This window comes from Mustela nigripes, chromosome X (assembly GCF_022355385.1).
Source record: "Mustela nigripes isolate SB6536 chromosome X, MUSNIG.SB6536, whole genome shotgun sequence".
Taxonomy (NCBI): domain Eukaryota; kingdom Metazoa; phylum Chordata; class Mammalia; order Carnivora; family Mustelidae; genus Mustela; species Mustela nigripes.
The window spans coordinates 47,079,873-47,092,917 of NC_081575.1; the positions used below are offsets into that span (position 1 = coordinate 47,079,873).

General features: G+C 36.6%; 1 protein-coding gene across 1 annotated transcript; it reads left to right on the forward strand.

Moving 5' to 3' along the window:
- Positions 1-9,070: 9,070 nt before the first annotated feature.
- LOC132007366 (large ribosomal subunit protein eL30-like) lies at positions 9,071-9,513 on the forward strand. The gene has a single exon (XM_059385514.1). The coding sequence runs from the start codon at positions 9,106-9,108 to the stop codon at positions 9,451-9,453; it is 348 nt and encodes a 115-aa protein (XP_059241497.1). The 5' UTR covers positions 9,071-9,105; the 3' UTR covers positions 9,454-9,513.
- Positions 9,514-13,045: the final 3,532 nt, after the last annotated feature.

The window sequence follows — 13,045 nt, forward strand, 5'->3', positions numbered from 1 at the left end:
GGAGATTATATGATAGTTGTCTTTCTCCGATTGACTTATTTCACTAAGCATAATACCCTCTAGTTCCATCCACGTCATCACAAATGGCAAGATTTCACTTCTTTTGATGGCTGCATAGTATTACATTGTATATATATACACCACTTCTTCTTTATCCATATATCTGTTGATGGACATCTAGGTTCTTTCCATAGTTCGGCTATTGTGGACATTGCTGCTATAAACATTTGGGTGCAGGTGCCCCTTCGGAGCACCACACTTGTATCTATATGGTATATACCCTGTAGTGCAATTGCTGGGTCATAGGGTAGCTTTATTTTCAGTTTTTTGAGGAATCTCTACACTGTTTTCCAGAGTGGTTGCATGAGCTTACATTCCCACCAACAGTGTGAGAGGGTTCCCCTTTCTCTGCATCCTTGCCAGCATCTGTCATTTCCTGACTTATTAATTTTAGCCATTCTGACTGGTGTAAGATGGTATCTCATTGTGATTTTAATTTGTATTTCCCTGATGTCGAGTGATGTGGAGCACTTTTTCATGTGTCTGTTGGCCATCTGGATGTCGTCTTTGCAGAAATGTCTGTTTATGTCCTCTGCCCATTTCTTGATTGGATTATTTGTTCTTTGGGTGTTGAGTTTGCTTAGTTCTTTATAGATTTTAGACACTAGTCCTTTATCTGATATGTCGTTTGCAAATATCTTCTCCCATTCTGTCAGTTGTCTTTTGATTTTGGTAACTATTTCCTTTGCTGTGCAAAAGCTTTTGATCTTGATGAAATCCCAATAGTTCATTTTTTCCCTTGCTTCCCTTGCCTTTGGCGATGATCCTAGGAAGAAGTTGCTGTGGCTGAGGATAAAGAGTTTGCTGCATGTGTTCTCCTCAAGGATTTGGATGGATTCCTTTTGCACATTGAGGTCCTTCATCCATTTTGTACCCATTTTTGTGTGTGGTGTAAGGAAATGGTCCAATTTCATTTTTCTGCATGTGACTGTCCAATTTTCCCAGCACCATTTTTTCAAGAGGCTGTCTTTTTTTCATTAGACATTCCTTCCTGCTTTGTCGAAGATTAGTTGACCATAGAGTTGAGGGTCTATTCTGGGCTCTCTATTCTGTTCCATTGATCTATGTGTCTGTTTTTGTGCCAGTACCATGCTGTCTTGATGATGACAGCTTTGTAATAGAGCTTGAAGTCCGGAATTGTGATGCCACCAAATTTGGCTTTTTTTTTTCAATTTTCCTTTGGCTATTCGAGGTCTTCTATGGTTCCATATAAATTTTAGGATTATTTGTTCTATTTCTTTGAAAAAACTGGATGGGATTTTGATCGGGATTGAAATAAATGTGTAGATTTCTTTATGCAGTATAGACATTTTCACAATATTTGTTCTTCCAATCCAGGAGCATGGAACATTTTTCCATTTCTTTGTGTTTTCCTCAATTTCTTTCATGAGTATTTTATAGTTTCCTGAGTAGAGATTCTTTGCCTCTTTGGTTAGGTTTATTCCTAGGTATCTTATTGTTTGGGGTGCAATTGTAAATGGGATGGACTCCTTAATTTCTCTTTCTTCTGTCTTGTTGTTGATGTAAAGAAATGCAACTGGTTTCTGTGCATTGATTTTATATCCTGACACTTTACTGAATTCCTGTACAAGTTCTGGCAGTTTGGAGTGGAGTCTTTTGGGTTTTCCTCATATAGTATCATATAATCTGCGAAAATGATAGTCTGACTTCTTCTTTGCCAATTTGAATGACTTTTATTTCTTTTTGTTGTCTGATTGCTGAGGCTAGGAATTCTAGTACTATTTGAAGAGCAGTGGAGATAATGGACATCCCTGCCATGTTCCTGAACTTAGTGGACAAGCTTTCAGTTTTTCTCCATTGCGAATGATATTTGCAGTGGGTTTTTCATAGATCACTTTGATGATATTGAGGTATGTGCCCTCTATCCCTACACTTTGAAGAGTTTTGATCAGGAAAGGATGCTATACTTTGTCAAATGCTTTTTTAGCATCCATTGAGAGTATCATATGGTTCTTGTTCTTTCTTTTATTAATGTATTGTATCACATTGATTGATTTGCAGATGTTGTACCAACCTTGCAGCCCTGGAATAAATCCCACTTGGTTGTGGTGAATAATCCTTTTAAAGTACTGTTGGATCCTATTGGCTAGTATTTTGGTGAGAATTTCCACATCTGTGTTCATCAAGGATATTGGTCTGTAATTCTCTTTTTTGATGGGATCCTTGTCTAGTTTTGGGATCGAGGTGAGTTTGGAAGTTTTCCTTCCATTTCTATTTTTTTGGAACAGTTTCAGGAAAATAGGAATTAGTTCTTCTTTAAATGTTGGTAGAATTCCCCTGGGAAGCCGTCTGGCCCTGGGCTTTTGTTTGTTTGGAGGTTTTGATGACTGTTTCAATCTCTTTACTGGTTTGGGCCTGTTCAGGTTTTCTATTTCTTCTGGTTCAGTTGTGGTAGTTTATATGTCTCTTGGAATGTATTGATTTCTTCCAGATTGTCAAATTTGTTGGCGTAGAGCTGCTCATTGTATGTTCTTATGATTGTTTGTATTTCTTTGGTGTTTGTTGTGATCTCTCCTCTTTCATTAATAATTTTCTTTGTTTGGGTCCTCTCTCTTTTCTTTTTGATAAATCTGGCCAGGGGGCTATCAATCTTATTAATTCTTTTATAGAACCAGTTCCTAGTTTCATTGATTTGTTCTATTGTTTTTGTTTGTTTGTTTGTTTGTTTTTTGTTTATTGTTTTTTAGTTTCTATTTAATTGATTTCTGCTCTGATATTTATGATTTCTCTTCTCCTGCTGGGTTTAGGCTTTCTTTGTTGTTCTTTCTCCAGCTCCTTTAGGTGTAGGGTTACGTTTTATACCTGAGACCTTTCTTGTTTCTTGGGAAAAGCTTGTGCCGCTATATATTTTCTTCTCAGGACTGCCTTTGTTGTGTCCCACAGATTTTGAACCATTGTGTTTTCATTATCATTTGTTTCCATGAATTTTTTTTAATTCTTCTTTGATTTCCTGGTTGACCAATTCATTTTTTAGAAGGATGCTGTTTAGTCTCCATGTATTTGGCTTCTTTCCAAATTTCCTCTTGTGATTGAGTCTAGCTTCAGAGCATTGTGATCTGAAAATATGCAGGGAATTATCCCAATCTTTTGATACCAGTTGAGACCTGATTTAGGACCCAGGATGTGGTCTATTCTGGAGAATGTTCCATGTGCATAGAGAAGAATTTGTATTCTGTTATTTTGGGGCAGAATGTTCTGAATATATCTGTGATGTCCATTTGGACCAGTGTGTCATTTAAGGCCTTTATTTCTTTGTTGATCTCTTATTTTATTTTATTTTAAAAATTTTTTAAATTAATTTTCAGCATAACAGTATTCATTGTTTTTGCACCACACGCAGTGCTTCATGTAATCCATGCCCTCTCTAATACCCACCACCTGGTTCCCACAACCTCCCACCCCCCACCACTTCCAACCCCTCAGATTGTCTTTCAGAGTCCATAGTCTCTCATGGTTCACCTCCCCTTCCAATTTCCTCTAACTCCCTTCTCCTCTATAACTTCCCTTGTCCTCCATGCTATTTGTTATGCTCCACAAATAAGTGAAGCCATATGATAATTGACTCTCTCTGCTTGACTTATTTCACTCAGCATAATCTCTTCCAGTCCCATCCTTTGTTGATCTTTTTCTTGGATGATCTGTCCATTTCAGTGAGGAGAGTGTTAAAGTCCCCTACTATTATTGTATTATTGTCAATGTATTTCTTTGATTTTGTTATTAATTCGTTTATATAGTTGGCTGCTCCTACGTTAGGGGAATAAATATTTAAAATTATTAGGTCTTCTTGTTGGACAACCCTTTGAATATGATATAGTGTCCTTCCTCATCTCTTATTGCAGTCTGTGCCTTAAAATCTAATTGATATGACATAAGGATTGCCATCCCAGCTTTCTTCTGATGTCCATTAGCATGGTAAATTGTTTTCCACACTCTCACTTTAAATCTGGACATGTCTTCTGGTCTAAGATGAGTTTCTTGTAGGCAGCATATTGATGGGTTTGCTTTTTTTATCCATTCTGATACCCTGTGTCTTTTGATTGGGCATTTAGGCCATTTACATTCAGGGTAACTATTGAAAGATATGAATTTAGTGCCATTGCATTGGCTGTAAGGTGACTGTTACTGTATATTGTCTCTGTTCCTTTCTGATCTACCACTTGTAGGCTCTCTCTTTGCTTAGAGGGCCCCTTTCAATATTTCCTGTAGATCTGATTTGGTGTTTACAAATTCTTTCAGTTTTTGTTTGTCCTGGAAGCTTTTTATCTGTCCTTCTATTTTCCATGATAGCCTAGCTGGATATAGTAGTCTTGCATGTTTTTCTCATTTAGTGCTCTGAATATATCATGCCAGTTCTTTCTGGCCTGCCAGGTCTCTGTGGATAAGTCTGCTGCCAATCTAATATTTTCACCCTTGTATGTTACAGACTTCTTTGCCCAGGCTGCTTTCATGATTTTCTCTTGTTTGCTAAGACTTGTAAATTTTACTGTCTGGTGATGGGGTGTGGACCTATTTTTATTGATTTTAAGGGGGGTTCTTTGCATCTCCTGGATTTTGATGCTTGTTCCCTTTGCCATATTAGGGAAATTCTCTACAATAATTCTCTCCAATATACCTTCCGCTCCCCTTTCTCTTTCTTCTTCTTCTGGAATCCCGGTGATGCTAATGTTGTGTCATCTTATGGTGTCACTTATCTCTTGAATTCTCTCCTCGTGGTCCAGTATTTGTTTGTCTCTTTTGCTCAGTTTCTTTATTCTCTGTCATTTGGTCTTCTATGTCACTAATTCTTTGTTATGCCTCATTTATACTACAGTAAGAGCTTCCATTTTGATTGCACCTCATTAATTTTAATTTCAACTTGCTTAGATTTTAGTTCTTTTATTGCTCAAGAAAGGGTTTTTATCTTTCCAGAGAGGGTTTCTGTAATATCTTCCATGCCTTTTTCCAGCCTGGCTAGAACGTTGAGAATCATTATTCTGAACTCTATATCTTTCATATTACCAATGTCCATATTGATTAGGTCCCTAGCCTTCATTACTGCCTCTTGCTCTTTTTTTTGTGGTGAGTTTTTCCACCTTGTCATTTTGTCCAGATAAGAATGTATAAAGGAGCACATAAAATGTTAAAAGGGTGGCAAAGACCCCAGTAAAATGTGCTTTAACCAAATCAGAAGAGACCCCAAATTGTGGGATGGAGAAAGGGTTTAAAAAAGAAGTTAAAAAAAAAAAGAAAGAAAGAAAAAAGAAAAGAAAAGAAGTAAATAAAAAATATTAAAAAAGAAAAAAATAATTTGAATCTCCCTGATGACTAGGGATGATGAACATTTTTTCATGTGTCTGATAGCCATTTGTATGTCTTCATTGGAGAAGTGTCTGTTAATATCTTCTGCCCGTTTTTTTATATGATTGTCTGTTTTGTGTGTGTTGAGTGTGAGGAGTTCTTTATAGATCCTGGATATCAACCTTTGTCTGTGAAAGAAGAAGGGAGTTGAGGGAAATTGGAAGGGGAGGTGAACCATGAGAGACTATGGACTCTGAAAAACAATCAGAGGGTTTTGAAAGGGCGGGGGGGGGGAAGTTGGTGGAACCAGATGGTGGGTATTGGAAAGGGCACAGATTGCATGGAGCACTGGGTGTGGTGCAAAAATAATGAATAATGTTATGCTAAATAGAAAAGAAAATAAGAAAAAGTGTGCATATATATATATATATATATATATATATATATATATTAGACTGGCGACTAGAACAAGTTCACTCACTTAATTTTGGTTGTATTTTGGTCTCTTAGAAGAAACTACCTCCCAAAATTTAAAGGACGAAAAACATATATAAGGGTAGGCACAATGAAGAAATGGAATAAGCCTATAAAGATGAGAATTTTTTTTTTAATTTCTAAAAAATGATTTGATAAAGCAAGTTGGTTGGGAGAATAAAGAAAAAGAAAGTGGAGATAATTTGCTCAGGTTGGAGATTACAACAAGCCTGGAGCTAGATTTAGGTTATATTTTGATCTATTAGGAGTAGTTTTACCCCAAATTTTTTAGAAGAAAAAACCCTATGTGTACACAAAAAATATAGTTAGATACAATAGAGGATAAAATATGACTATAATAATGAAGGTTAAAAAAAGATTATTTTTTTTGTAAGGTATTGTTAAGATAAACTAGTTAAAAAATAACGTTAAAAGAGGAAAGGGTAAGAGTTAAAAAAAATTAGCAGAGGAAAAAAAATTAACTGCAAGACTAAAGAATCATGGGGAGAAAGCCATGAATTCCTTTCTTTGCTTTCTCCTCCTCTGGAATTCCGCTGTTCTCCTTGGTAAGTCAGCTTGGTCTTGGCTGGGCTTCTTGTTGATATTCTGGGGGAGGGGCCTGTTGTAGTGATTCTCCAGTGTCTTTGCCCAAGGCAGAATTGCACCGCCCTTATCAGGGTCCAGGCTAAGTAATCCACTCCGGGTCGCTTTTGGGAGCTTTTGTTCCTTGAACGATTTCCATAGAGTTCCAGAGGATAGGAATTATAATGGCAGATTCCCAGTCTCCAGCATGGAGGAGCCAAGAGCACGGGGCCCCACACCTCAGTGCACCCTCAGAGAAAAGTGCTAAATCTCTCCCATCTCCCTGGCCTCTGGCTGCGCTTGGAGAAAAGCGCTCATTCACTGGTGCTTGGAGAAAAGTGCTTGGTCATTCTGTCTCCCCGGCCTCCAGCTCCATGCTTGGGGAAAAGCGCTCAATCACTTTGTTTCCCTTATCTCTGGCAGCACTCTGAGCTCACCCAGCCATTGCCCAGTTCAAGGTAACCACAAGCTGAGAGCTCACTCCTTGGCTCTACCTCTGTAGCCGGCTTCCCCGCTCTAATATGTGTGAGCTCTGCTACACTCAGACACCTCCCGGTCCTTCTGTGACCCTGTGGGATCTGGGGCTACGTTGACCCCACGTGAGCTTCACCTTGGTTTAGCCTTTGGAGGGATGTCCCTCAGTGGAGCAGACTTTTAAAAAGTCCCAATTTTGTGCTCTGTTGCTCTGCCATTCACTGGGAGCTGGCCCCTCCCCCCACGGTCTATCTTCCCATCATTTTGGAATCACTTTTCTGCCGGTCCTACCTTTCAGAAAGTGATCAATTTTCTGTTTCTAGATTTGTTGTTCTTCTTCTCTTCGATTTACCATTGGATTTGTAGGTTTTTGCAATGGTTAGGTAACCTATCTAGTTCATCTCCTGCTACCTAATGTCATCTAAGCCTGCTACTTCTCCATCATCTTGACTCCTCAGGCTAAGGCATTTTTATCTTATTTATTTAGCAGTGAGATCGCATCAAAACTGTTCAAGTATCAGAATTTCATGTTGGGGGGTCCTGCTTTTGGCATATTGATCTGTGAAGGCTGTCATATCAAACTGGAATTGGTATGAGAATTGCAGGAGATTATTGTAACAGTCCAGGCAAGAGCTAATAAACAAACTTTATTAAAGTACATATAAGCAGATTTGAATAGAGAAAAATCTCATGTTCATTCCTTGGATGACTGAAAATATAATTCTCTCAAAATTAATCTTTAAATTTAACACAAACTCAGGAAATTTGCAGTATATTTTTTTACTTTATATCTTAGTAAAATGATTCTGGACTTTAACTGAAAATAAAAATACCCTTGCAAGATGGGCATTTGAAATGAGCAATGAGAGGTGGAACTTATGTTACTGCATATTAAAATATATAGTTATAATAATTAGAAGTGTGTTACCAGTGATTGAATAAGCAAGTAAGTCACTGTGAGAAAATCAATCAAGTAATAGAAATTGGCCTAACTATATGTTGATAAGGGAATATTTAAAAAGCAGCATCAAAATTAAATAATATTTCTGGAGCAAATTGCTATTTAGAACAATTAAAATAAAATAATTGATATTTGTAAGGTACAGCAGTATTTCTCAAGATGGGATTCATGAACACCACCATCAGTATCACCTGAGAATTTATTAGCAATGTAAATTATCAGACCCTAGGAATCCCAGAATCAGAAGTTCTGAGTGTGGAGTCCTGCAATCTGTGTTTTAACAAACTATCAAAGCAATTATGGTGCTTGTTAAAGTTTGGAAACCAAGCTATATTCTGCTGTAGTCACAAATACCTGAGAAACCAAGCTATATTTTGCTGTAGTCACAAATACCTGAGATTTCAATGGCTTAGAAAAACTAAGGCTTGGGGTGCTGGGGTTGCTCAGTTGTTTAAAGAGCTGACTCCTGATTTCAGCTCAGGTCATAATCTCAGGGTTGTGAGACTGAGCCCCACATTGGGCTCTGCATGGAGTCTGCTTTAGATTCTCTCTCCCATTCCCTCTACCCCTCACCCAACTTGTGTTCTGCTCTGTTTCTCTCTATCTCTCAAATAAACAAATAAATAAAATCTTAAAAAAACAAAAACAAAAGTAAACCTAAGGCTTATTTCTCACTTAAAGTACATGTCAATTGGTGATTGACAGTGGGCCTCTGTTGACAGAGGTACCAACATCTTATAGTTGTATTTCCTGGATCATGTGACCTCCTTTGATGTGGCAGAAGGGAAAGAGACAGTTATAGTGTTCTATGAGATTAGTCTTTTATTATTTTCCACAACCCACCAGAACTAGTCATATGATCCTTCCTAACAGTTTGGAAAATGAGGAGAAATAGTTGAAGTGTTTGGTGGTCACTATTATCTCTGCCACAGATAGTTATAACATACCTTATCAAAATATTGCATATGGAAGAAATATTTAAAGGGAAAAGTTAAATTCAGGCTATAGGGAAATGTAAGTCAATGTTTGGAAAATATCTGTCATGGATAATGGCTTTCCAAGAATATTAAAAAAAAAAAAAAACTTAGAAATCACAATGAAAAAGAATGACAGATTATAGAATGACACTATAGTAATTTTTTTTTAAAAGTATGTCAAAATAAAATAAACCAAACTTAAGAAAGAAGTAGAAAGTCTATTCCCGCCATTTTGGTGGCTGCTCTTAGTTGGGGCCATCCAGCACCTAAGACAGGAAGATGGTGGCCACAAAGAAGACGAAAAAGTCGCTGGAGTCGATCAACTCCAGGCTCCAGCTCGTTATGAAAAGTGGAAAATACGTGCTGGGGTACAAGCAGACTCTGAAAATGATCAGACATGGCAAAGTGAAGCTGGTCATCCTCACCAACAACTGCCCGGCCTTGAGGAAATCTGAAGTAGAATACTATGCCATGTTGGCCAAAACTGGTGTCCATCACTACAGTGGCAATAATATTGAATTAGGCACAGCATGTGGGAAATACTACAGAGTATGCACGCTGGCTATCATTGATCCAGGTGATTCTGATATCATTAGAAACATGCCAGAACAGACTGGTGAAAAGTAAATCACACGGAATTTTTCTTTAATAAAACTGGCCACAGCTTGTTTAAAAAAAAAAAAAGAAGCAGTAGAAAGCTACTTTTGAATATATAATAGTTAATGACATTAGTATGTAAGAAATTCTTAAATCAAAAAGAAAAAGAAAAATATCCAAATAGAAGGATGAAAATTGGCATATTAAAAATATTTGACTTCAATAATTATCAAAGGAATGAAAATTAGAACAAGATATTAGACACCATCTTTAGAAAGTTATAAGAAAAAAAAAATAATACATGATGTTGACAAGACCATGAGAGACTTCCATTAATTACCCCTGGCAGTATAATTGGTACGACAATTCTGAAAGGAATGGTAGTAATATATATCAAAATACCTAACATTGTGTACACATTTCAAAATAGAAATTTCATTTCTAGAAATATTATCCCAAGAAAATTCTGATAAATATAAAATGTTATATGCACATATACTATTCAAGAAGACTGAGGTGTGGTTTACAAGTGTCACCATTTCCCAAGGTACAACAAAATGGATGTATCTAGAGGATATTCTGCTAAGAGAAGTATCAAAGTAAGACAAATACCATATAATTTCACTCATATGTGGAATTTAAGAAATAAAAAAAAAAACATCCAAATGGGAAACAAGAGAGAGAGAGAGAGGCACAAGCCAAGAAGCAGACTCTTAACTATAGAGAACAAACTGATGCTTACCAGAGGGGAAGTGGTTGGGAAGATGGGTGAAATATGATGCAGATTAAAAAAATACGCTTATCATGATGAACACTGCATAATGCATAGAATTGTTGAACAATATTTTACACCTAATATAACAAGTTAATATAACACTATATGTTAACTGCACTGAAATTAAAATAAAATTTTAAAATGGGGGAAAATATACATCTCTATCAGTAAATGATATAAATAATGTTGATCTACATTTACTGGTATATAGTAAATAAAGAAAAACAGGTTATAGAAAAACATACTTAGCATAAGACCATTTCCCATGTTCCCCCCCCACCTCAAGCTCCATTGTGGGGAGCCACTTTCACCCCCCCCCAATAGCTGCTTCTGATACTTCAGGAATCACTTTAATTCTCACCTCCTCAGATGTGGTAACCACATCTGTATTCAATAGCCCCATTTATTCCTAATCATAGCATGTTATTTATTTTATCTCTTATAGCACTAATCACTAATCTGTATTTTTTTTCATGTTGCCTATTTTTCCACTAGAAGGTAAGTTTGATGAAAATGAATTTGTCTTTATTTACAGTTCTATCCCTAGTAATTAACAGAGTGACTGGTAGATAATAGACATTTCATAAAAACTTAAGAGGTAGAAGAAAAGAAGATAAAGAAAGAAAAAAAGGAAAGAAGAACATAGGAAGGAGGATGTAAAATTCACATGGAAAAAGTCTAGAAGGGTTTACAGGAAATACTTAACAGTGATTTCTTAAAAGTGAGATAGCAGATTATTTTAAATTTTTAACTAGACTTCTTTGCTTTTTCTGAAAGTTTTTTTGATATAATGAGTTTGTGTTACTTTTATATGCAAAGAAAGAAACACAAAGTATTTATATTTTGACAAGAGGAAGGGCTATACAAATAATGGAAGCTGAATTAGGGTAGTGACAGTAGGGATGGGAAGGAAATGGTAAATGTTAGAGACATTCTGGAGTTAGAATGAACAGGAGTTGGAGGAGCATGAGGAGGAGGACTCAATGATGACACTCATACTCTAAGTTACAATACAATTGGAGAGTGCTTTATAGTTTTCTTTAACCCTTAGAGGTTCTTCTCATAGCCTTTCTTTTCTTCTCATTTTGTAGGGCATGATATAACACATTTTGTGTTAGAAATGCACTTAAGATGTCAATGGTGGAGTTTGAAAACTGTTATGGAGAGGTACATTGAGGGTCTGGTCTAGATTAGTGGCTGAAGAGATAAGAAGGGGAAGGATTAGAGAGAGGTATGGAAGATAAATTCTCATAATGAATGTGTGTGTGTGTGTGTGTGTGTGTGTGTGTGTGTGTTTGTGTGTGTGTTTAATAGGGGCCAAAGGCAGGAAGAAGAAGAAATCTTTGATTACTGTCAAGTTTCTTGCTTGTGCTATTGGGAAAACAGTGATGATATTTCCTGGGGGGGGGGAATATGGACATAGAAATTTTTCTGATAGTTTTGGTTTAGGAGAGGAGTCTATATTACCTTATCTTGGGAAGCAATCCATTAAAGACAATAATGTTAGGCTTCAGGATTGAGCAGGGGATGCTTTTTTATTTGCAATAAGGGACACATGATGAGGATTGAAATTGGAAATTTTGAGACATTGAAGTATAAATGTTCCTATTTAGTTAGATCTATATATCTGCAGCTCAGGGGAAATTTGGGGGTTGAAAATTTGATTATCATAGATCATCAGATTATAGGTGTGAAATGAAATAGAGATGTTCAGAAACCACAAGATTTTAGCCTGACCTGTCTCAAAAAGCTTTAAATCTCTCCCTCTACCATCTAATAATTTAAGTGTCTGCAACTCTCAAACTACCCCACTGCTGAAGGTACCTAGCCTGCAATTGACTGCTGTGTTCTGTTTCAGTAGTTTTTGTGATTCATGACATTTGTTTCTTCTTTCTTCCTTCTACTTTGATGATTTCTAGTTGCCTAACACATGCAATTAGGAAAGAGCCAGAGTGATGTTGGACAATTATATTTCAACTGTTTTTTGAGTTCTGAAATCATTCAGCAAAATAGAAATAAAATAAATAATTTATCAGAGTAACTTAGAAAATAGTTTCTTGTCCACATGTATGTGGTTAATAATGTAAGATTTAAGTACACATAAAGTAAGAAAGGTTGATTTTTACTTTTTATTACTGGTAAAAAAAAAAGTTTGCTAATTGCCTCCAACCATGTACTGTAGGTTATATTACTCACATCTCACCTCCCCAGATGAGGGTTCCAATAGTGAAGATAAAAAATTCTACGGGGAATAAAATAAATGCTAAAGAACTAAGAAGGAGTAAGTTTTTAGTGATAAAAAGCCTGGGAAGAACTATGGATGGTGCTTTTTCCTTCATGCACCTTCCTGCTCCTCCTCCAACCTGATCTTCATTAGGCTAAAATTATTCCATTCATTTCCTGATGAGGAATAATTCCCTTTAATAACATTTTCTTTTTTATTCATTGATTGTCAGAAAAATATATTAAAAGCAAATAGTTTTCACATTTCTCTAGTTGCAGGATAGTTGGCTTTTTAAAAAGTTTTTATTTATTTATTTGACAGAGAGCCAACGAGAGAGAGAGAACACAAGCAGGGGGAGTGGGAGAGGGAGATACAGTCTTCCTGCTGAGCAAGGAACCCATGTGGAGTTCATTCCCAGGACCCTGAGATCAGGACCTGAGCCAAAGGCAGATGCTTAATTACTGAGCCACCAAGACATCCCAGAATATTTCTTTTTAATGTTATTTGTCTTTGATGAATTCTTCAAGTACAATGCTAAAGGTCAAAACACTGCATTTAGCAAATGGAATCCTCACCTCCCTACCTTCTCCTACACATTAGAGACTACCAGAGTGATTGAGAAG